At 53.0% G+C, this 25688-nt stretch overlaps 1 protein-coding gene across 1 annotated transcript in view; it reads right to left on the reverse strand.

Moving 5' to 3' along the window:
- Positions 1-9361: 9361 nt before the first annotated feature.
- The window catches only part of LOC139256206 (zinc finger FYVE domain-containing protein 1-like), a 24050-nt gene continuing 7723 nt past the window's right edge, over positions 9362-25688 (reverse strand). Inside the window, exons 2-5 of the mRNA XM_070874156.1 lie at positions 25184-25354; positions 22593-22773; positions 17130-17240; positions 9362-15834 (exon numbers count right to left, since the gene is read on the reverse strand). Of these exons, the coding sequence (XP_070730257.1) occupies positions 15602-15834; positions 17130-17240; positions 22593-22773; positions 25184-25354 (696 nt within the window). The 3' untranslated portion in view covers positions 9362-15601. The remainder of the gene's footprint in view (positions 15835-17129; positions 17241-22592; positions 22774-25183; positions 25355-25688) is intronic.

The following is a 25688-nucleotide window of genomic DNA, read 5'->3' on the forward strand; positions in this document are numbered from 1 at the left end:
CTGCACTGTTGGAGAGGCAGTGCTGAGGGAGCGCAGCACTGTCGGAGGGGCAGTGCTGAGGGAGTGCCACACTGTCGGAGGTGCCGTCTTTCGGATGAGACATTAAACTGAGGCCCCGTCTGCTCTCTCAGGTGGATGTAAAAGATCCCATGGCATTATTTCAAAGAAGAGCAGAGGAGTCCTGGGGCCAATATTTATCCCTCAATCAACATAACTAAAACAGATTATCTGGTCATTATCACATTGCTGTGTGTGGGAGCTTGCTGTGCGCAAGTTGGCTGCCGGGTTTCCCACATTACAGCAGTGACTACACTCCAAAAAGTACTTCATTGGCTGTAAAGCACTTTGAGACGTCCGGTGGTCGTGAAAGGCGCTATATAAATGCAAGTCTTTCTTTCTTCTTATTAATTCCTTTAATCATCTTAAAGCACCTCTGTGAGATCGCCCCTAACTCGAGGGAATAGGTGCAGCACCAATGGGAATGGTAGGGTTTGAGGTGTTGCCTGCACAGATTCACAAAGCACAACGAAGAATTCAACGGTGGGGAAATGTTCAGCGATGCTGGGTCAGTAAGTGGCAGCTCTTGTGAGATGGAAAGTTGGCTCAATAATCTCATCAATTGGTTAATTATACAGGATGCTGGAACGCATGCAGTCAGGAAGTCGTATGATCTTTTTACGAGGGCTTAATGTATCTGCATTAAATATTAGTTTTAATAATTAATTATGTTTGATTGCAGTAATGATTAGCTTACAGGGTCACAGGTTTACCATCTCCTCTTTTTAATAACCTAAGTTGAGAAAATTCAACTCTGTCGCTCAGTATCCTGGGGGCGTTTGTCAAATATTTTGTCATAACACTCCTGCAAAGCACCTTGGGGCGGTTTACAGACAACAACAACAACTTGCGTTTATCTAGCGCCTTTAACGTACTGACACGTCCCATGGCGCTTCATCATCATCATAGGCGGTCCCTCGAAGTGAGGATGACTCGCTTCCACGCCAAAAAGGGATGAGTTCCCAGGTGTTTCGATGAAGGACCTAATATCCCGGATCCCGAACTACATCCTGAAGGGTGGAAGATGCCTGTGGGTGGATTGTTTTAACGTGGGGTGACCGTTGCACACCAGCCACCACACGGGGCTTGACAGAGCGAGGTCTTGGTCCAGGGGCAAGGGTTGAACCAGGACGACTGGAGACCAGCTCTGCTGCACGGGCCTAGTGCGCGCACACATCGCACAGTGTGGGCTGGGTCCGTGCTGCCCCTGGGGCCCTCGCCTCCCCTAGACCCCGAACTCGCGCCTCTCCCGGGCCCCGATCACGTCCCTCTACAATCTCTCGCCGCTCCTTCGCCCTGACCTCGCCGCTCCTGCTGTACCTGCCCACGCTCCAATCACCGACCTGGACCTTGATGACGTCACCGATGTCGCCCTCCTGCACCAGCTCGCGCTGTACCTTGCCGTGGTACACCGCCACGCTGCCCATGGTCGCCGCTCCTTTTATGGCCCCGACCTGCCGCTGATGGGTCTCTCGCAGGTCGGGGCCTTCTTGGGACATTTTAAAGACAACAACTTGTATTTATATAGCGCCTTTAACATAATGAAACGTCCCGAGGTGCTTTACAGGAGCGTTGTAAGACAAAAAATGTGACACCGAGCCACAGAAGGAGAAATTAGGGCAGGTGACCAAAAAGCTTGGTCAAAGAGGTCGGTTTTAAGGAGCGTCTTGAAGGAGGAAAGGGAGGCGGAGAGGTTTAGGGAGGGAGTTCCAGAGCTTGGGGCCCAGGCAACAGAAGGCACGGCCACCGATGGTGGAGCGATTATAATCAGGAATGCTCAGGAGGGCAGAATTAGAGGAGCGCAGAGATCTCGGGGGGTTGTGGGGCTGGAGGAGATTACAGAAATAGGGAGGGGCGAGGGCCATGGAGGGATTTGAAAACAAGGATGAGGATTTTGAAATCGAGGCGTTGCTTAACCGGGAGCCAATGTAGGTCAGTGAGCACAGGGGGTGATGGGTGAGCGGGACTCGGTGCAAGTTAGGACACAGGGCAGCGAGCACAGGTGAGTGATGGGTGAGTGGGACTCGGTGCGAGTTAGGACACGGGGCAGCGAGCACAGGGGGTGATGGGTGAGCGGGACTCGGTGCGAGTTAGGACACAGGGCAGCGAGCACATGGGGTGATGTGTGAGCGGGACTCGGTGCGAGTTAGGACACGGGGCAGCGAGCACAGGGGGTGATGGGTGAGCGGGACTCGGTGCGAGTTAGGACACGGGGCAGTGAGCACAGCGGGTGATGGGTGAGCGGGACTGGGTGCGAGTTAGGACACGGGGGCAGTGAGCACAGGGGGTGATGGGTGAGCGGGACTGGGTGCGAGTTAGGACACGGGGGCAGTGAGCACAGGGGGTGATGGGTGAGCGGGACTGGGTGCGAGTTAGGACACGGGGGCAGTGAGCACAGGGGGTGATGGGTGAGCGGGACTGGGTGCGAGTTAGGACACGGGGGCAGTGAGCACAGGGGGTGATGGGTGAGCGGGACTTGGTGTGAGTTGGGACACGGGGCAGTGAGCACAGGGGGTGATGGGTGAGCGGGACTCGGTGCGAGTTAGGACACGGGGCAGTGAGCACAGGGGGTGATGGGTGAGCGGGACTTGGTGCGAGTTGGGACACGGGGCAGCCGAGTTTTGGATCACCTCGAGTTTAAAGACGCCGTATAAAAGCACATTATTGGTGTTCCTCAATGAATAATGATTAACTTTCTCGTACTCAACAGCAAACAAAACACCGCATGCGTTACAGTTCGTTTCCTGAGGTTGATGCAAAGCTGCGATTGAAAAGGTAAACTGTTGGTCTTAACACTGTGAATGGTTGAGATGGTAACAGTCAGTAATAAAAATCTCCCAATGATGACTAGCTGCCCCTTTATTGAGTTCCCCGAGTGTTAATCGGAAATTGCAATCCCCAGACACTAATTGGTGGAGAGACTAAAGCCTTCAAATGGACCTCTGCTGTGCATTTTATTATCTCGTTAAAGTTGACCGAGGAAGGCAAATGATTCACTGATGCTATCTGCAGAATCCTTCAAACATCCATCAGCAATAAAATCTAATACAAAGGCAAAATATTGCAGTGCTGTAATCTGAAATAAAAACAGAAGATACTGGAACTACTCAGTGGGTCAGGCAGTATCTGTGGACAGTTAACAAACATAAGAAATAGGAGCAGGAGTCGGCCATTCGGCCCCTCGAGCCTGCTCCGCCATTCAGTAAGATCATGGCTGATCTGATCATGGACTCAGCTCCACTTCCCCGCCCGCTCCCCATAACCCTCGACTCCCTTATCGCTCAAAAATCTGTCTCTCTCCACCTTAAATATATTCAATGACCCAGCCTCCACAGCTCCCTGAGGCAGAGAATTCCACAGATTCACCCCCCTCTGGGAGAAGAAATTCCTCCTCATCTCCGTTTTAAATGGGTGACCCCTTATTCTGAAACTATGCGCCCCCTAGTTCTAGATTCCCCCACGAGGGGAACCATCCTCTCTGCATCTACCCTGTCCAGCCCGCTCAGAATCTTATACGTTTCAATAAGATCACCTCTCAGTCTTCTAAACTCCAATGAGTACAGGCCCAACCTGCTCAACCTTTCCTCTTAAGACAACCCCTTCATCTCAGGAATCAACCGAGTGAACCTTCTCTAAACTGCCTCCAATGCAAGTATATGTTAATGTTTCAGGTCGATGACCCTTCATCAGAACTGGGAGCAACAGGAACTAACTAAACGATCGCAACTCAAACACGCACAGCTGACAGGGTTGCTGTATTGTATTTTCTTTATGGGATCTTTGCTTAAGAATTCACAGCGACACATTGCTATTAAGAACTCGTTGGTTTATTAGCAAAAGGTTTAACAATCACACAACACATTACCAGTTCATCCACCAGGCTCACAACCGCCTGCCCCATCGTGGATCCCCCGAACCCAACTGGCCAGGGTTTTATTGAGTCTTGTGAACATCACGTGACTGGCTAAGCCACTCCCAACTCAACAGCTCTACAACTATTTTTGGTAGAACACTTAAATCAAGTGCCCCCCTTTTGGCCCCCCACATTTCCAAATAAAACTTTAACTGAAACTTAAATCAACTTTAAATTTGGTTGCCGGGGGCGATGATGCACTCCAGTCCCTCCGGTGCCCACCTCTCGCGGAAGGCCGTGAGCGTACCTCAACAGCCCGAATGTGTTTATTTAGCTTCCCCTCAAATCATCATCTTAGGTGGTCCCTCGAACGAGGATAACTTGCTTCCACAAGAGTTCACAGATGTTTCAATGAAGGACCCGATGTTCCAGGTCCTGAACTCCAATTGAGGGGGTGGAAGATGCCTGTGGGTGGATTGTTTTAACTTGGGGTGGCCGTTGCACTCCAGCCACCACACGGGGCTTGACCGAGCTAGGTCTTGGTCCAGGGGCAAGGGTTAACCAGGACGACTGGAGACCAGCTCTGCTGCACGGACCCAGTGCGCTCACATATCGCACAGTGTGGGCTGGGCCCGTGCTGCCCCTGGGCCCTCGCCTCTCCTGGGCCCCGAACCCTCATTCGCCGCACCTCCGCCCACGATCTCTCGCTACTCCTCCGCCACAAACATTTGCCGCGCCTCCGCCCTGACCTTCCCACTCCTCTGCTGTACCTGGTACACCTATGCTCCTGTCCACACTCCAAACAGCGTCGATACTATTCGCCTCAAGCCCTCCCTGTGGCAGCGAGTTCCACATTCTCACCACTCTCTGGGTAAAGAAGTTTCTCCTGAATTCCCCTGTTGGATTTATCAGTGACTGTCTTATATTGATGGCCCCCTAGTTCTGGTCTTTCCCCCCACAAGAGGAAACATCTTCTCTACGTCTACCCTAATCGAAACCCTTTCAGAATTCTAAAGAGCTCAGGTCACTTTCTCAGCCTTCTGTTGTATAGAGAAACCTTCCCCAACCCATTGAGCCTTTCCCGCTGTGTCGAGCCCTTCAGTTCAGGTATTGTCCTTGCATGGTTCAGTTGGGAGAGCAGATATAGACTGGGCTGCAGGAAAGCTGCTATTTTGTATATTGATCCGAGGACTATGTACGATGAGTGAGGATGGGGAGAAAAATCTGTTCATGGGGGTAAATAATTGTAGATTTTTGCCCAGATTGTCTGTATTTGGTCAGAACAGAGCGGCTTTGTAAAGAAACCCTGATGGACACAGGTTTTAACTGGAAGCCCTCATCCGTGCCTTTGTTACCTCAAGACTTGACTATTCCAACGCACTCCTGGTTGGCCTCTCACATTCTACCCGACGTAAACTGGAGGTGATCCAAAACTCGGATGTCCATGTCCTAACTCGCACCGAGTCCCGCTCACCCATCACTCCCTGTGCTCACTGCCCCGTGTCCAAACTCGCACCGAGTCCCGCTCACCCATCACCCCCTGTGCTCACTGCCCCGTGTCCTAACTCACACCCAGTCCCGCTCACCCATCACCCCCTGTGCTCGCTGCCCCGTGTCCTAACTCGCACCGAGTCCCGCTCACCCATCACCCCCTGTGCTCGCTGCCCCGTGTCCTAACTCGCACCGAGTCCCGCTCACCCATCACCCCCTGTGCTCGCTGCCCCGTGTCCTAACTCGCAACGAGTCCCGCTCACCCATCACCCCCTGTGCTCACTGCCCCGAGTCCTAACTCGCACCGAGTCCCGCTCACCCATCACCCCCTGTGCTCATTGCCCCGTGTCCTAACTCGCACTGAGTCCCGCTCACCCATCACCCCTCCATGCTCGCTGCCCCGTGTCCTAACTCGCACCGAGTCCCGCTCACCCATCACCCCCTGTGCTCGCTGCCCCGTGTCCTAACTCGCACCCAGTCCCGCTCACCCATCACCCCCTGTGCTCGCTGCCCCGTGTCCTAACTCGCACCAAGTCCCGCTCACCCATCACCCCCCTGTGCTCGCTGACCGACATTGGCTTCCAGTTAAGCAACACTCGATTTCAAAATTCTCATCCTTGTTTACAAATCCCTCCATGACACTCACTCCTCCCTATCTCTGTAATCTCCTCCAGCCCCACAACCCCCCCAGAGATCTCTGCGCCCCTCAAACTCTGCCCTCTTGAGCATCCCTTGTTATAATCGCTCCACCATCGGTGGCCGTGCCTTCTGTTGCCTGGGCCCCAAGCTCTGGAACTCCCTCCCTAAACCTCTCTACCTCTCTCTCCTCCTTCAAGACGCTCCTTAAAACCTACCTCCAGGAAGGATATTACGATCGGATGGAGTTGTGAAACTTCAGTTAGTTTTCGATTCCGTGTGAAAGTGCTGCTGGTTTGAAGCGGCCCCTGCTGCATTAGAGAGGAATCGCAGGCAATGTCCCGCACATCATAGAATCAGGAGGAGGCCATTCGGCCCATCGTTTCTGTGCCGGCTCTGTGAACGAGCGATCCAATCAATCCCACTCCCCCCGCTCTTTCCCCACAGCCCTGCATTTTTTTTTACTTTTTCAAGTATTTATCCAATTTCCCTTTTGAAAGTTACTATTGAATCTGCTCCTACCGACCTTCCACACAGCATGTTCCCGACTTGCTGTGTAAAAGAAAATTAATTCTCCTCGTCTCCCCCTCTGGCTCTTTTGCCAATTATCTTAAATCTGTGTCCCTCTGGTTACCGACCCCCGCGCCACTGGAAATATCAGTGATTATCACCAACGATGTCTCCGCAAGATCCTGCAAATCCCCCGGGAGGACAGACGCACCAACGTTAGCGTCCTCGACCAGGCCCAACATCCCCAGCATCGAAGCACTGACCACACTCGATCAGCTCCGCTGGGCAGGGCCACGTTGTTCACATGCCCCCTGACACGAGACTCCCAAAGCAAGTGCTCTACTCGGAACTCCTTCATGGAAAACGAGCCAAAGGTGGGCAGAGGAAACGTTACAGGGACCACCCTCAAAGCCTCCCTGATAAAGTGCAATATCCCCACCGACACCTGGGAGTCCCGGGCCAAAGACCAGTCCCGCCCTAAGTGGAGGAAGTGCATCCGGGAGGGCGCTGAGCACCTCGAGTCTCGTCGCCGAGAGCGTGCAGAAAGCAAGCGCAGGCAGCGTGCGGCAAACCAGTCCCACCCTCCCCTCCCTCAACCACTGTCTGTCCCACCTGTGACAGGGACTGTGGCTCTCGTATTGGACTATTCAGCCACCTAAGGACTCATTTTTAGAGTGGAAGCAAGTCTTCCTCGATTCAGAGGGACTGCCTCTGATGATGACATATCACGGACCGGTGCCCAGGTGTGTTTGGAGGATTAATGAGGGATCAGGGACGTCAGCAGGAGTCAACACTCCATCCATAAAAGAAAGAGTTGCATTTATATAGTGACTTTCACCACCTCAGGGTGTCCCAAAGTTCTTTGCAGCCAATGAAGAATTTTTTAAAGATGTGTTGTTGGAAACGCAGCCGCCAATTACACACAGCAAACTCCCTCAAACAGCAACGCGTTGCTGACCAGATAATCTATTCGCTGGTCATGAAAGGCGCTTTATAAATGCAAGTATTCCTTTCCTCTCTCTCGGGTGGATTACACTCGGATTGTGTCGCAGTTACAAGCTCCAGCAGCAGATGGCGCACGTCTAAAACAACGCCCTTTGTCAAACCTGACCCTGCTCACGCAGAGCTCGACTTCAACCAGCGCACAGCAAGCTCCCACAAACAGCAACGTGATAATGACCAGATCATCTGTTTTAGTGATGTTGGCGGAGGGATAAATATTGGGCCCAGGACACCGGGGAGAACTCCCCCTGCTCTTCTTCGAAATAGTGTCATGGGATCTTTTACATCCACCTGAGAGAGCAGACTATTCCACGAAGAGAGATTGAGTAGGCCGATATTCTCTCGAGTTTAGAAGAATGAGAGGTGATCTCATTGAAACATACAACATTCTTACAGGGCTTGACAGGGTAGATGCAGGGAGGATGTTTCCCCCCCGGGCTGGGGAGTCTAGAACCAGGGGTCACAGTCCCAGGATAAGGGGTCGGCCATTTAGGACTGAGATGAGGAGAAACTTCTTCACTCAGAGGGTGGTGAATCTTTTAGAATTCTGTGCCCCAGAGGGCTGTGGAGGCTCAGTCGTTGAGTATATTCAAGGCTGAGATCGATAGATTTTTGGATATTAAGGGAATCGAGGGATATGGGGATCGGGCGGGAAAGTGGAGTTGAGGTCGAAGATCAGCCGTGATCTCATTGAATGGTGGAGCAGGCTCGAGGGGCCGAATGGCCGACTCCTGCTCCTATGTTCTGTTCATGTTCAGGCGGGGCCTCGGTTTAACGTCTCATGCGAAAGACGGCCCCTCCGACAGTGCGGCACTCCCTCAGCACTGACCCTCCGACAGTGCGGCGCTCCCTCAGCACTGCCCCTCCGACAGTGCGGCGCTCCCTCAGCACTGCCCCTCCGACAGTGCGGCGCTCCCTCAGCACTGCCCCTCCGACAGTGCGGCGCTCCCTCAGCACTGCCCCTCCGACAGTGCGGCGCTCCCTCAGCACTGCCCCTCCGACAGTGCGGCGCTCCCTCAGTACTGCCCCTCCGACAGTGCGGCGCTCCCTCAGCATTGCCCCTCCGACAGTGCGGCGCTCCCTCAGTACTGCCCCTCCAACAGTGTGGCGCTCCCTCAGCACTGCCCCACTGATAGGGCAGCAGTAGGGAGCAGGAATCCAGGCCCCACTAACTCCGGTAATTGTAAGTCCTGTAGTAAGGCCTTGCCTGGTGAAAGGACCCTTCAGTCATTAAGTCCGTCACTTCATCTCTCCCCGCCCTCCTTTAGCCGCGATCTCATTGAATGGCGGAACAGGGCAGCAGGTGCATGGGAACACCACCACCTTCGCGTCACACACCTTCCCGACCTTAAAATATATCGGCCGTTCCTTCATCGTCGCTGGGTCACAATCCTGGAACTCCCTCCCTAACAGCACTGTGTGGGAGCACCTTCACCACACGGACTGCAGCGGTTCAAGAAGGCGGCTCACCACCACCTTCTCGAGGGGCAATTAGGGACGGGCAATAAATGCCGGGCCTTTGCCAGCGACAGTCACACATCCCGAAAACGAATGTTTTAAAAAACAGGTTCGAGGGGCTGAATGGCCTCCTCCTGTTGCTACGTTCCCTGGCTTGGTTCCTGCTCATAAACTGTTCAGCTGTAACACAGAATAACAGAGTGCGGGAGGCCATTCAGCCCGTCCTACCTGTACCGGCTCTTTGGGAGAGCGATCTAATCAATTCCCCCCACCCCCCCCCTCTGCTCTTTAGAAAGTCTACGTGTTGAAAATCGCTGGTGCAACAACACAAACCAAACACGGCAAACCTCAGAGTTGAAATCTCAGTTTTTTAATGAGTTATACAGTAGTTCTACTTTATTAGAAGGGTCAGACTATTAAAGTATAAAATCTATTGTCATTTGGTCGCATGGACTGCACTGTAGTGTTAAACCGAGTGGGTCCCCCCCAACACATTTCTCGGATAGTATATCGGCCACAACGGAGCCCTTCTCCCTTGCCCGGAGCCCGCCCGCTGTGACTGGGATCAAGTTTATGCACAGAATTTGCATTTACGTATCTAACAATAACAAACTGCATTTATATATACCCTCCACGGTCTGCAGTTTGCTGGTGAAATAATTCCGCTGCAATTGGGAGATTTTGCTGCAGTATGAAGAAATAGATCCTGTTTGTTTTAATTTGGCTGCAGTTTGAAGAAATAGACCCTGTTTGTTTTAATTTGGCTGCAGTTTGAAGAAATAGATTCTGTTTGTTTTAATTTGGCTGCAGTTTGAAGAAATAGATCCTGTTTGTTTTAATTTGGCTGCAGTTTGAAAAAAATAGATCCTGTTTGTTTTAATTTTGCTGCAGTTTGAAGAAATAGACCCTGTTTGTTTTAATTTTGCTGCAGTTTGAAGAAATAGACCCTGTTTGTTTTAATTTTGCTGCATTTGGAGAAATAGATCCTGTTTGTTTTAATTTTGCTGCAGTTTGAAGAAATAGATCCTGTTTGTTTTAATTTGTGAGCAAATTATAAGCACAAGTCCTGGCCCATCTCCTGCTCATTGGCAGACACAGTTGTGTCAACGTTCACTCTGATGTATAAAATACAACGCTAATGTTGCTCACTGTTTCTAAAAGGTCTGCCTTTCCTTCCGAAGGCACTCACTCGCCTCCCCCACCCCCCTCCCCCATGGGATACTCGAACCACATGTCGGGCTGCGCTGCCTCAGCCATTCCCCATGTGCGGTTCTGGCCAGCGAGAACCAGTGGGCTCTTCAACCATGGGGAGCATCACAATCCTATCCTTGCCAAATGTCCGCACATTCCGTCAGAGGCTGGGGCGATCTGGACTGAGAATCCTTTTGTATTTATAACCTCCCCCACTCCCTCCCCAAGGATGATCAGTTCCAGAGCCTTCAGTGCCAAGCCCGTGAACATAACTAATTTAGGGATCAAATGGCAGGCCATTCGGCCCAGACCTGGGATATTCCTGGTCCGCGCGGCTCAGAAATGTACCGCATGGTTCATTTAGGACAAGCCCAAACCCACAATATTTAAAAGGTTAAAGGTCCCTGGTTAGTTAGTAGGCCTTCCTGTCATGTGGTACAAAACTTAGAGCATTTCCTGTCACATGACATTGTTTTTGATGATCAGTAGTGATAGTTGCTAAGCACATTAGAGTGGGAACATTAATCTTCCGTTCTCCCATCGGCCCGGGCAGGAATCTCCCAAGGAGTGGCACTGGACATGGAGGTTGAAGGGTTGGACAAGTGGCCTAGCTCAGGACCAGGCCTGATTATTCACAAGGTCGTGGACTGGGGCCTCCCCCAAACGCCTACAACCGGCGACAGAGACAAAGTCCCCATCGGGGAGAGACCAGCTTTCGGATCTGGTCCAGCCAGGTTTCACCGGAAGCATCGTGGCTGGTCGGGACGTTTGAGCTCAAATGCAAACGAAGAGATGCCCCATTTGGCGAAGCCTTTGGGTTGGGCAATAGTTGGAGATTTGAAGCACCTTCTCATAGGGCAATGGTGGAGGGACAATAAATGACTTTCCAGGAACACCCACACCACCCAGAATGAATAAAAAATAAATCATTGCCTCTCTCTTCACCTCCCTTTCCCCCAAACTCAATTTCCCTCCACTCCTCGCCTCAACTTTTGCCTTGGGTCCAATGGTCATCCACCAGGTCCTTCTCCATATCGGAGCATGGGCAATGAGAGTCAATGGGCTGCTCAACCAAGGGGAGCCTCACACACCCCAGCCTGGTCGTGATCTCACGCCAAGGCGCTCAGATACGCACCTTCCTTACCGGGTTAAGCGGGAGCCAGAATCTTGGGTGATGCTCCGTCCTAGCTCGAGGCTGCAAAGTGATGGTACTGCTGGCAGTACCATCGCTCCCAGAGGGCCTTGGTGAGACCGCACCTGGAGTATTGTGTGCAGTTTTGGTCTCCTTACCTAAGGAAGGATACACTTGCCATAGAGGGAGTGCAGCGAAGGTTCACCAGACTGATTCCTGGGATGGCAGGACTGTCGTATGAGGAGAGATTGGGTCGACTGGGCCTGTATTCACTAGAGTTTAGAAGAATGAGAGGGGATCTCATTGAAACGTATAAAATTCTGACGGGGTTGGACAGACTGGATGCGGGGAGGATGTTTCCCCGGGGCTGGGAAGTCTAGAACAAGGGGGCACAGTCTCAGGATACGGGGGAGGAAATTTAGGACCGAGATGAGGAGAAATGTTTTCACTCAGAGGGAGGTGAACCTGTGGAATTCTCTACCACAGAAGGCTGTGGAGGCCAAGTCACTGAATATATTTAAGAGGGAGGTGGATAGATTTCTAGAAACAAAAGGCATCAAGGGGTATGGGGAAAAAGCGGGAATATGGTGTTGAGATAGAGGATCAGCCATGATCATATTGAATGGTGGTACAGACTAGAGGGGCCGAATGGCCTACTACTGCTTCTATGTACGGTGGTGTAGAGGTTATGTTACAGGACTAGTGATCCAGAGATCGCGAGTTCAAACCCCACCACGGGAGTCTGCAAATTTGAATTTAGTTTTAAAACAGCAAATTCACCAGGTAGCCATAGTTACAGCATTCAATAAGGTCGGGGGTGGGGGAGCTTGTCGATGGGGCTCGAGAGTTCTGGGGAGATTTGGCCGCTAATCCTGGAGATAATGACCACAAGCCTGGATGATGAGGTAGGTTTTAAGGAGCGTCTTAAAAGAGGAAAGAGGGAGAGGTTAAGGGTCAAACATACGGGAAACAGTAGCATAGTGGTGATGTCACTGGACCAGTAATCCCGAGGCCCGGACTGATGATCCGGAGACCAGAGTTCAAATCCCACCACGGCAGCTGGGGAATTTAAATTCAGTTAATTAAATAAATCCGGAATTAAAAAGCCAGCGTCAGTAATGGTGAGCATGAAGCTCGTAAAAACCCATCGGGTTCACTAATATCCTTTAGGGAAGGAAATCTGCCGTCCTTGGTGAAGCCTCACCTGGAGTATTGTGTACAGTTTTGATCTCCTAATCGGAGGAAGGCCATTCTTGCTATTGAGGGAGTGCAGCGAAGGTTCACCAGACTGATTCCCGGGATGGCAGGACTGACATATGAAGAAAGACTGGATCGACTGGGCTTATATTCACTGGAGTTTAGAAGAATGAGAGGGAATCTCATAGAAACATATAAAATTCTGACGGGATTGGACAGGTTAGATGCAGGAAGAATGTTCCCGATGTTGGGGGAGTCCAGAACCAGGGGTCACAGTCTAAGGATAAGGGGTGAGCCATTTAGGACCGAGATGAGGAGAAACTTCTTCACTCAGAGAATTGTGAACCTGTGGAATTCTCTACCACAGAAAGTTGTTGAGGCCAGTTCGTTAGATATATTCAAAAGGGAGTTAGAAGTGGCCCTTACGGCTAAAGGGATCAAGGGGTATGGAGAGAAAGCAGGAGTGGGGTACTGAAGTTGCATGATCAGCCATGATCATATTGAATGGCGGTGCAGGCTCGAAGGGCCGAATGGCCTACTCCTGCACCTATTTTCTATGTTTCTATGTTTTACCCGGTCTGGCCAATATGTGACTCCAGACCCACAGCATTGTGGTCGACTGCCCTCTGAAATGGCCCAGCGAGACTCACTCACCCACCTGCTCAGGGCACCGAGGCATGGGCAAGAAATGCCAGCCTTGCCAGTGATGCCCACATCCCAATATTGAAAAAAAAGTTACAGACTCAACTTAACACTGGAGTGCGCTACGCTAATTTAGCACCAATCGGGGTGGAGCTCAGGGCCGTGTGGCTCGGTACCACAGCGGCTGAGGCTACAGGAAGCAGCGATTGTGTGTGTGTGTGTGTGTGTGTGTATTTTAATTGGAAGTATCGATACCAGGTCTGTCTCCTCTTAATATGGGTTTAAAAACGTAGAAATTGTGAGAGAGCGACTTAAGACAGAACGAACAATTCGAAACATGCTTTGGGGGGGGGGAGGCGAGGGAGAAGAGGGCAAGATAGTGGTCCAGAATTGCGACAGGTATGCAGTTCCCGAGGCGATGGTCCAATTGCTCTCTCGGGATTCACTGCTGCAGGATCCAGGTATCGGGAGCAGAGACCACCTGTGGGCCAGGTACACCTCACAGCGCCCTCTGCTGGCGCAAAACTGCTTTTACATCGTTTCAAATCACTCTGCTTCAGACGAACCCGTATAAAAACACAGGATCGGCCCCAACTGGAGTATTGTGTCCAGTTCTGGGCGCCGGACTTTAGGAAGGATGTGAAGGCCTTAGAGAGGGTGCGGAAAAGATTTACCAGAACGATTCCAGGGACGAGGGACGTGGATAGACTGGAGAAGCCGGGGTTGTTCTCCTTGGAGCAGAGAAGGTCGAGAGATTTGATCGAGGTGTTCAAACATCATGAGGGGTCTGGACAGAGTAGATCGAGAGAAGCTGTTCTCATTGGCGGAAGGGTCGAGAACCAGAGGGACACAGATTTAAGGCGATTGGCAGAAAGACGACACGAGGGATAACCTTTTGACGCAGCGAGTGGTTAGGATCTGGAATGCGCTGCCTGAGAGGGTGATGGAGGCAGACTCAATCGTGGCTTTCAAAAGGGAGTTGGATAAGTCCCTGAAGGACAATGTTTTGCAGGGCTACGGGGAAAGGGCGGGGGGAGCGGGACTGGCTGAGGTGTTCCTGCAGAGAGCCGGCACGGGCTCGACGGGACGAACGGCCTCCTCCTGTGTTGTGACCGTTGTGTGATTCACGGTTCCAAATGGGCCTTTCAAATTGCTGATCGGGTCGCCTACCGAAAACAAAATAAAGGGAGGGTCTGAACTGCTTTTCACACCGTAACCATGGGCCAATGGTACTGAGGGCGAGGGAGCCACAGCGGGCGGATGGAGTCGAGATACAGATCGGTCGAGAGATCATTGAACGGCAGGGCAGGCTCGAGGGGCTGAATGGCCTCCTCCTCTTCCTAGAATTCTATCTTGTGGTTTGCTGGTATCAGTTAGTGGGTGATTACTAACCTTCCTTTTTTGGGAGGGGGGTGGGCGGGGTGTGAATCGTTCTCCCCCCTCAGACACAGAGCAACCTAATAGCTACTTAATAACTCCTGAATTAGGAACATAAGAAATAGGAGCAGGAGTCGGCCATTCGGCCCCTCGAGCCCGCTCCGCCATTCAATGAGATCACGGCTGATCTTCGACCTTAACTCCACTTTCCTGCCCGATCCCCATATCCCTCGATTCCTTTAATATCCAAAATCTCTCGATTTCAGCCTTGAATACACTCAACGACTGAACCTCCAGAGCCCTCTGGGGCAGAGAATTCCAAAGATACACCACCCTCTGAGTGAAGAAATTCCTCCTCCTCCTCTCAGTCCTAAATGGCCGACCCCTTATCCTGAGAATAATATAATATTCGGGATGGGCCAGGAGTCTCCAAGATTGAAGTTTGAACGCCCGGGACACTGCGGGGAGCAAAACCTAGGAGAAAACGGGCACTAAAAATTAAAAAACGGGCTTTAAAAAATTCTCATTGAACACTCTCGCTTATTAATTATTTTTTTAAAAATCACTTGACGTGTAAAAATACCGGGAAGTCGAGAATCGCCCAATCAGGGAACAGAGAGTTTGCCCACATCCCGATTGGTCGGCGAGTTGGGGGGGGGGCGGGGCATGGCGAAGACGTACGTGTTGGGCGACCAATGGCGGGAGCGCAAGGGGGGGCAGGGGGGGGGGTGGAGCCAGACCGGACCCCGGGGGGTGGGGGGGTCGTCATGCAACAAAAGCTCCGGCCGCCGACCTTCGACCTGGCGTGGTTAAGCCCTGTCCGAGCAAGGCCTCCCGATTCACTACACCAGGCCTCGGCTGCACGCTGAGTTTATTTACGGGTGGGGGGGGGGGGCTCTGGAAGGGCGGAAGGGGAAGGGGGGGGGACAGGGGATGTCCTTCCTGGAATCAAAGAGTGAGGAGAATTGTCGTCAGGGTTTCTCGTTCCTCTCCACACGTGCCGCGGGTATATTTGCGGAGGGGCCGGTGGGAGGCGGTGGGGGGGGGAGGGGTCTTCAAAGCTCCCCTTTCTTCTGGCCGCAGTCCACGCACACCCTGACCGGGTGGTCCCAGCCCCGAGAGGGCACCGGTCTCAGCTCCGGGGAACACGGGCCGCAGAAGCCTAGGCCACAGGCCCGGCAATGGTGCTTGGCCGTCTTGACGCTGAAGGGCATCTCGCAACGCCAACACGTTACCAGCTTGTGATCCGGCACCCAGTAATCGGGCCTGGCCACGTCCTTCACAAACCCTGCAAAACACCAACAGCCAGGGAACAACAGGCGTTAGTTAGCCTCCTCGCACCGACATACTGCCCCTCCGACAGTGCGGCGCTCCCTCAGCACTGCCCCTCCGACAGTGCGGTGCTCCCTCAGTACTGCCCCTCCGACAGTGCGGCGCTCCCTCAGTACTGCCCCTCCGACAGCGCGGCGCTCCCTCAGTACTGCCCCTCCGACAGTGCGGCACTCCCTCAGTACTGCCCCTCCGACAGTGCGGCGCTCCCTCAGTACTGCCCCTCCGACAGTGCGGCACTCCCTCAGTACTGCCCCTCCGACAGTGCGGCGCTCCCTCAGCACTGCCCCTCCGACAGTGCGCCGCTCCCTCAGTACTGCCCCTCCGACAGTGCGGCGCTCCCTCAGCACTGCCCCTCCGACAGTGCGCCGCTCCCTCAGCACTGCCCCTCCGACAGTGCGGCACTCGCTCAGCACTGCCCCTCCGACAGTGCGGCACTCGCTCAGCACTGGCTTATGTTCCCAAGTCCCTGGAGTGGGACTCGAACCCACGACCTTCTGACTCAAGAGGCGAGAGTGCTGCCCAGTGAGCCACAGCAAGGTGCCATTATACTACACAGGATATGCGGCGCAGAAACAGGCCATTGGGCCCAACCAGTCCATGCCTACATTCAATTACTTACCGACAGACCATCTCGCTGTTCATGTACTTTTCCCACAACCCTCCCGATAGGTCCCAGGTTCCATTCCCAGTCCCTCCCGAGTTCGCTGCTCTCGATCAGCGGAGGAGAACTACAATTAGTCTCGGATTGCGGGGGGCGTAATATATAAAACATCGCCTGCTCTTTATCCAGGGGCTCCACGCTGAATACAATGCTCGTGTTCGTGGCTATCCACCGATGCTGGGACCGGACCGGATCGAGCTGCGAGGCCTTCTGTAGTCTAATAGCCAGGAATGGCACAGTCACAGAGCCTAGCCAAACGTATCCCCGGGTTCCGATTTTTGAACATGTATCTACGTTTCACGTAGCAAGTTTTGAAACAAGTCATCGCATACCGTGATTGGTTGCTGGGGAATTTTGAGCCAATCAAAGCCCACTTCGCAAGTGGCCAAACGTCACTGGCGGAGAATTTCCAATCAGCGACCCTTGCCGACGCTCTGTGGGCTAATCCGCAGGGAGGGTGAGCAACACCACGGGAGATCTGCTAGCGGACCCTCCGAACCCACCTCTGCACCCTCCGGGCACAAAGTGGGTGCAGCTTATAACCCAGAGCGACTGTACGCACCCGGGAGCGGACAGCGGGCGGTACCTACCGAGGGGATATTCGACCGCCGAAGTCATCACATCCAGCGTGCTTTGAGCCACCTCGGTGATCCTTCGGGCCAGTAATCCTTTGCCCTCTCTGGCCGCCTCCAGCTCCTTGCCTGCAACGCAATTCAGTCCAGTGAAGGGAACACAGTGAGTCGGTCCAATTCCCCTAAAGACAGATCTGCATTTGTATAGCGCCCGATCGCGCTCCACAAACCCCTCTCCCCACAGTGCCTGTGATACTCCCGGTGTCCCGCGCGCTGGTAAACTCGCCAGGGCCTGCAGAACTTTAAAAAAAATATATATATATTATTCCTTCACGGGATGTGGGCATTGCTGGCAAGGTCGCCGTTTATTGCCCGTCCGCTAATCGCCCCTCGAGGGCCATTTCATCGGCAGTCAACCACACTGCTGTGGGTCTGGAGTCACATATCGGCCAGACCGGGTAAGGGCGGCAGATTTCCTTCCCGATAAAGGGACATTAGTGAACCCGATGGGTTTTTACGACAATCCCGATAGTTTCATGTTCACCATTACCGACACTGGCTTTTTAATTCCAGATTTATTTAATTAACCGAATATAAATTCCCGGCTGCCCGGAGTGGGATTTGAACTCGGGTCTCCGGATCTTTAGCCCAGGCCTCGGGATTATTGGTCCAATGACATCACCACTATGTTTTGACCCTTAACCTCTCTCTCGGCTTTAAGACGCTCCTTCTCCGCTGATGGGGGAGACTAGAACTAGGGGGGCATAATCTTAGAATAAGGGGCCGCCCATTTAAAGCTGAGATGAGGAGGAATTTCTTCTCTCAGAGGGTTGTAAATCTGTGGAATTCGCTGCCCCAGAGAGCTGTGGAAGCTGGGACATTGAGTAAATTTAAGACAGAGATAGAGAGTTTCTAATTAAGGGGGCGGGCAGGGAAATGGAGCTGAGCCCCTGATCGGATCAGCCACGATCGTATTAAATGGCGGAGCAGGCTCGAGGGGCCGTATGGCCTACTCCTGCTCCTGTATCTTATGCCCTTAAGATCTACCTCTTTGACCAAGCTTGTGGTCAATATCGCCAGGATTAGCGGCCAAGCGCGCTAGCACTCGCGAGCCCCTCGACAAGCGGCAGGGATTGTAACCCCCTCCTCCCCAAAAACCTGATCAAAGTGCAGTAACCATGGCTACCTTGGTCAATTTGGCAGCCATTTTGAACCTGTATAAAACACGGGTTCGGCTGGAGTATTGTGTCCAATTCTGGGCCCCGTACTTTAGGAAGGATGTGAAGGCCTTAGAGAGGGCGCAGGGGAGATTTACCAGAATGGTTCCAGGGATGAGGGACTTCAGTGACGGGGGGAGACTGGAGAAGCCGGGGTGGTGCTCCTTGGAGCGGAGAAGGTTGAGAGGGGATTTGATCGAGGTGTTCAAAATCATGAGGGGTCTGGACAGAGTAGAGAGAGAGAGAAACTCTTCCCATTGGTGGAAGGGTCGGGAACCAGAGGGACACAGATTTAAGGCGATTGGCAGAAAGGCGACACGAGGGAAAACGTTTTTACGCGGCGAGTGGTTAGGATCTGGAATGCGTTGCCTGAGAGGGTGGTGGAGGCAGACTCAATCGCGGCTTTCAAAAGGGAGTTGGATAAATACCTGGAGGAAAAATAAATTGCCGGGCTCCGGGGAAAGGGCGGGGGGAGTGAGACTGGCTGAGGTGTTCCTGCAGAGAGTCTGTAGTCTAATAGCCAGGGAATGGCACAGGTACAGAGCTGAGCCATACGTATCCTCGGGTTCCGATTTTTGAACATGTATCTACGTTACACGCAACAAGTTTTGAAAACGGGCTCGATGGGCCAAATGGCCTCCTTGTGTGCTGTAACTATTGGCTGCAAGGCTCACATCCCAGGGAATGAATAAAGAATGTCTGGGAAGGGTTTACTCACCCTCGAGCTTCTGCTGTGAGGGACGGAGAGGGCGGGTTCCAGCGGGTCGATCTTTTCCTCGGGGACTACGGGCTGGGCCAGCTTGAACCCGCCAGTCACTGCCCCAGCCAACGACACTTGTTAGTGGCTCGTTGCATTCAATCAATTGATTTGGTCATTTTATCAATGTAAGCACTTAGAGGCTGTCCCAGTTCATCAGTTATACACCACAGCTGCCAGCCAGGCTTGATCAATCTCTCCGCTTAATGAGGGCAACTTCCTCTCCAACACTCAGCGTCTGCACAGCTACAGAGAACCCTCGACTCAAACAAGGCAGCGTCACGGGTCCCCATGAATGAGATTCTCCAAAAAGGAACAGTACAGCATTATCTGCGATCTACTGTGTGTACACTGCCATGAATCCTCGAGTCAGAAGGTTGTGGGTTCAAGTCCCACTCCAGGGATTTGAGCACCAAATCCAGGCCGACACTCGCAGTGCGGGGCCGAGGGAGCGCCGCGCGGTCGGAGGGGCGGGGCCGAGGGAGCGCCGCGCTGTCGGAGGGGCGGGGCCGAGGGGCAGTCTAACGAAGGCCCTGTCTGCCCCCTCAGCTGGATGTAAAAGATCCCGTGGCACTATTTCCAAAAAGAGCAGGGGAGTTCTCCCCGGTGTCCTGGGGCCAATATTTATCCCTCAACCAACATCACTAAAAAAAAAACAGATTATCCAGTCATTATCACATTGATGTTTGTGGGAGCTTGCTGTGCGCAAATTGGCAGCCGCGTGTCCCACAATACAACAGTGACTACACTCCAAAAGTGCTTCATTGGCTGTAAAGCGCTTTGGGACGTCCTAAGGTTGTGAAAGTCGCTATATAAGTGTAAGTTTGTCTTTAAAAATATTTTTTCTCCAATCACCAAAATGTTGGTGTGAGTGTGCAAGGATTTATAATTGCACTGTTAATTGACCTCAAGAATCACAGAACGGTTACAGCACGGACGGAGGCCATTCGGCCCATCGAGCCCGTGCCGGCTCTCTGCACGAGCACCTCAGCCAGTCCCCCTCCCCCGCCCTTTCCCCGTAGCCCTGCTAATATTTTTCCTTCAGGGACTTATCCAACTCCCTTTTGAAAGCCGCGATTGAGTCTGCCTCCACCACCCTCTCAGGCAGCGCATTCCAGATCCTAACCACTCGCCGCGTAAAAAGGTTTATCATCATGTCGCCTGTGCTTCTGTGGCTCAAGGCCAACCTAGCTCGCTGATTGGCCAGAAACGGCCAATGCGCGATTGGCTACCGATGTGATCACCTGCGAAGATCCCACGTCTGACCCCTGACCTGTGCTGGGTTACCTGTGCTCAGCCAAGGCCGCAAATCGAGGCATCGAAGGTGGCTGTGGTTACCCTCGGTGCCCCTTGTTGGACCTGGAATTCACCGGACAGACACGGGCCATTCTCGGCGCTTGATTGGCCCCCCCAATGGGCGAGCGGTGAAAATCGGAGGTGCCCGGAGATCGTGGAGCGTTGACGGTGATGGAGGGACCGGCAGAGATGGAGAACTCGGACCAAAACTATTGGTCTCGGGTTAAACCAGCTTCGGTTCGGGGGAAAGAGACGAGACTCCTGGAGTGCGTTAAGTGTGATGTGAATCTCCGTGGAATCCTCGTCCTCGAGACCGAAAGGACCAAAAGTTTTCCACTGACCACTGTTTGGATTTCATTCCGTCTTTCCTCTATTATTTTTTAAAAATTCATTCACGGGATGTGACGGGGCTGGCAAGGCCGGCATTTATTGCCCATCCCGAATTGTCCTTCAACAACCAAGTGTCTCGCTGGGCCATTTCAGGGGGCAGTTAAGAGCCAACCACATTGCTGTGGGTCTGGAGTCACATATTGGCCAGACCGGGCAAGGGCGGCAGATTTCCTTCCCTCAAGGGACATTAGTGAACCCGATAGGTTTTTACGACAATCCGATAGTTTCATGCTCACCATTACTGACACTGGCTTTTTAATTCCAGATTTATTTAATTAACTGAATTTAAATTCCCCGGCTGCCCGGGGTGGGATTTGAACTCGGGTCTCCAGATCATTAGCCCAGGCCTCGGGATTACTGGTCCAATGACATCACCACTATGTTTTGACCCTTAACCTCTCTCTTGCTTTTAAGATGCTCCTTCTCCGCTGATGGGAGAGACTAGAACTAGGGGGCATAATCTTAGAATAAGGGGCCGCCCATTTAAAACTGAGATGAGGAGGAATTTCTTCTCTCAGAGGGTTGTAAATCTGTGGAATTCGCTGCCTCAGAGAGCTGTGGAAGCTGGGACATTGAATAAATTTAAGACAGAGATAGAGAGTTTCTAATTAAGGGGGCGGGCAGGGAAATGGACCCGAGTCCATGATCGGATCAACTATGATCGAATTAAATGGCGGAGCAGGCTCGAGGGGCCGAATGGCCTACTCCTACTCCTATATCTTATGCCCTTAAGATCTACCTCTTTGACCGAGCTTGTGGTCAATATCACCAGGATAAGCGGCCAAGCGCGCTAGCACTCGCGAGCCCTGGTGGGATTTGAACTCGGGTCTCGGGATCATCAGTCCAGGCCTCGGGATTACTGGTCCCGTGACATTACCGCTATGCTACTGTTCCTGTATGTTTTGACCCTTAACCTCTCCACCTTTAAGACGCTCCTCAAAACCTACTTTGTCGACCAAGCCTTGGGTCAACAACTCCAGGATTAGCGGCCAAATCGCGGCAGAACTCTCCAGTCCCTCGACACGTGGCGGGGATCGTCATTAGGCCAGGCCTCTGGATCACTGGTCGAGTAACGTTACCACTACCCTGCGGTTCCCTCCGAGGGAAGCCTTCTGCTGCCCGGGAGAAGGTTTAGCCATGGCCGCCAGGGAGACGGCCATGGACGTGTGGCATCTCAAAGTTGCCTTGACGGGGCACAATTCTACAATGCTACCTCGGGGGGGGCGGGCGGGCGGGGTCGCGATGACCTCGCTGATGGTCAGGCTTACCGTACACATGGCAAGGTCGGCGAGATACACTGTAGACTTGGAGACTTGGCCCCAGCTGAACAGAAGACAATGAAGACTTATGGAGGAAAAGTTGAGCAGGTTGGGCCTGTACTCATTGGAGTTTAGAAGAATGAGAGGTGAACTTATTGAAACGTAGAAGATTCTGAGGGGGCTTTGACAGGTTAGATGCAGAGAGGATGTTCCCCCTCGTGGGGGAATCTAGAACTGGGGGTGGGGGGGGCACTGTTTCAGAATAAGGGGTCGCCTATTTGAGATGGAGGAGGAATTTCTTCTCTCAGAGGGGGGTGAATCTGTGGAATTCTCTGCCCCAGGGAGCTGTGGAGGCTGGGTCATTGAATATATTTAAGGTGGAGATAGACAGATTTTTGGGCGATAAGGGAGTCGAGGGTTATGGGGAGCGGGCCGGGAAGTGGAGCGGAGGCCAAGATCGGATCAGCCATGATCTCATTGAATGGCGGAGCAGGCTCGAGGGGCCGAATGGCCGACTCCTGCTCCTATTCCTTATGCTGTGGTGTAAGTCAGTGACGATTACCTGTGCTGTTCCCACCTGTTCTGAAACAGTCGTTGCACACTCTCACCGCGGCATTGCCCCACCCCCGCTCCGGCACCGGCATGGTTTTGCCGGAGCAGGTGTCACAGCAACCTTCACCGCATGACCGGCAATGGTGCTTGCGTTCCCCTTCCTCGAAAGCCTTCTTGCACCGGTGGCACACCTGCGGGGAACCAGGTCGGGTATTAATCGGGAGCCGGCACACGGCGAGGTAACAGAGCATCAGAAATCGGAGCAGGAGTCGGCCATTCGGCCCCTCGAGCCTGCTCCGCCATTCAATAAGATCATGGCTGATCTGATCTTGGCCTCAACTCCACTTCCCTGCCCGCTCCCCAAAACCCTCGACTCCCTTATCGTTCAAAAATCTGTCTATCTCCACCTTAAATATATTCAATGACCCAGCCTCCACAGCTCTCTGGGGCAGAGAATTCCACAGGTTCACCCCCCTCTGAGAGAAGAAATTCCTCCTCATCTCCGTTTCAAATGGCTGACCCCTTATTCTGAAACTAGGCCCCCAAGTTCGAGATTCCCCCACCAGATCCAACCAACTGGCTGACTCTCCCAGTGCAGTGCTGAGGGAGCGCCGCACTGTCGGAGGGGCAGTGCTGAGGGAGCGCCGCACTGTCGGAGGGGCAGTGCTGAGGGAGCGCCGCACTGTCGGAGGGGCAGTGCTGAGGGAGCGCCGCACTGTCGGAGGGGCAGTGCTGAGGGAGCGCCGCACTGTCGGAGGGGCAGTGCTGAGGGAGCGCCGCACTGTCGGAGGGGCAGTGCTGAGGGAGCGCCGCACTGTCGGGATGTTCCAGGCGCTACATAAATGCAATGTGTTGCCGTCCTACGTACCCTTTGTAGCCAGTATGAGATTTTCATAATTGTCGCGGGAAACAAAAGAGAGACTTGCATTTCTATAGCGCCTTTCAAAACCTCAGGATGTTCCAAAGCCTTTAACAGCTAATGAAGTACTTTTGGAGTGTAGTCACTGTTGTAATGTGGGAAACGCAGCAGTCAATTTGCGCACAGCAAGCTCCCACACACAGCAATGTGATAATGACCAGATAATCTGTATTTTTGTGATGTTGATTGAGGGATAAATATTGGCCCCAGGACACCGGGGAGAACTCTCCTGCTCTTCTTCAAAATAGTGCCATGGGATCTTTTACATCCACCTGAGAGAGCAGACGGGGCCTCGGTTTCACGTCTCATCCGAAAGACGGCCCCTCCGACAGTGCGGTGCTCCCTCAGTACTGCCCCTCCGACAGTGCGGCGCTCTCTCAGTACTGCCCCTCCGACAGTGCGGTGCTCCCTCAGTACCGCCCCTCCGACAGTGCGGCGCTCCCTCAGTACTGCCCCTCCGACAGTGCGGCACTCCCTCAGTACTGCCCCTCCGACAGTGCGGCACTCCCTCAGTACTGCCCCTCCGACAGTGCGGCACTCCCTCAGTACTGCCCCTCCGACAGTGCGGCGCTCCCGCAGCACTGCCCCCTCCGACAGTGCAGCACTCCCTCAGCACTGCCCCTCCGACAGCGCGGCACTCCCTCACCACTGCCCCTCCGACAGTGCGGCACTCCCTCAGCACTGCCCCTCCGACAGTGCGGCACTCCCTCAGCACTGCCCCTCCGACAGTGCGGCACTCCCTCAGCACTGCCCCTCCGACAGTGCGGCACTCCCTCAGCACGGCCCCTCCAACAGTGCGGCACTCCCGCAGCACCGCCCCTCCGACAGAGCGGCACTCCCGCAGCACTGCACTGGAAGACTAGATTTTTATGCTCAAGTCTCTGGAGTGGGACTTGAACCCACAACCTTCTGACTCACAGACGAGAGATATGCCCCACCAATGTCCCTGCCCCACCTCCCCACTCATGCACCTGACTTAGAGAGGCCTGGGTTCTGGGTTGATGACAATGGCAGAATTCTCGGGTTTATTTCTAGAGGGATAGAAGTGAAAAGTAGGGAAGTTATGCTAACCCTGTATCGAACCTTGGTTAGACCACACTGGGAGCACCGTGTACAGTTCTGGTCGCCATATTATAAAAAGGATATAGAGGCACAGGAGAGGGTGCAGACACGATTTACGAGGATGATACCAGAAATGCGAGGGTATACATATCAGGAAAGGATGAACAGGCTGGGTCTCTTTTCTCATGAAAAAAGAAGGCTGAGGGGTGACCTCATAGAGGTCTTTAAAATGAGGAAAGGTTTTGATGGAGTGGATAGAGAGAGAGAATGTTTCCACTTGTGGGGAAGAGCATAACTAGAGGCCATCAATATAAAGATAGTCACCAAAAAATCCAATGGGGAATTCAGGAGAAACTTCTTTACCCAGAGAGCGGTGAGAATGTGGAACTCACTGCCACAGGGAGGGGTTGAGGCGAATAGTATCGATGCATTTAAGGCGAGGCTGGATAAACACATGAGGGAGAAGGGAATAGAGGGTTATGCCGATAGATTTCGATGAGGAAAGACGGGAGGGGGCTCGAGTGGAGCACAAACGCCGGCATGGACTGGTTGGGCCCAATGGCCTGTTTCTGTGCCGTATATCCCGTGTAAACATAGTGGGTGTATTAGGAGTGACTCACGGTGATCTGGGAGTTGGGGGTCCAGTAGGCAGGAGCCACCTGATCAGTGAGCCAGGCAGTGACCACCTTGGTTGGGCCGGTGCTGTAGTCGCTGACTGACTGGATCATGCAGCTGACACCATCCAACACCCGCTGGGCTCCGTTACTGTTGTCCTTCAGGAAGGCATCGTTCTGAAACAAAAGGGTTTCATTCAAAAAAAGACATGTATTTCTCCAGCGTCGTTCACAACCACCGGACGTCCCAAAGCGCTTTACAGCCAATGAAGTACTTTTTGGAGTGCAGTCACTGTTGTAATGTGGGAAACGCGGCAGGCAATTTGCGCACAGCAAGCTCCCGCACACAGCATTGTGATAATGACCCAGATCATCTCTTTTTGTTATGTTGGTTGAGTGATAAATATTGGCCCCAGGACATCGGGGAGAACTCCCCTGCTCTTCTTCGAAATAGTGGCATGGGATCTTTTACATCCACCTGAGAGAGCAGATAGGGTCTCGGTTTAACGTC

The sequence above is a fragment of the Pristiophorus japonicus genome, unplaced genomic scaffold, assembly GCF_044704955.1.
Source record: "Pristiophorus japonicus isolate sPriJap1 unplaced genomic scaffold, sPriJap1.hap1 HAP1_SCAFFOLD_697, whole genome shotgun sequence".
Taxonomy (NCBI): Eukaryota; Metazoa; Chordata; class Chondrichthyes; family Pristiophoridae; genus Pristiophorus; species Pristiophorus japonicus.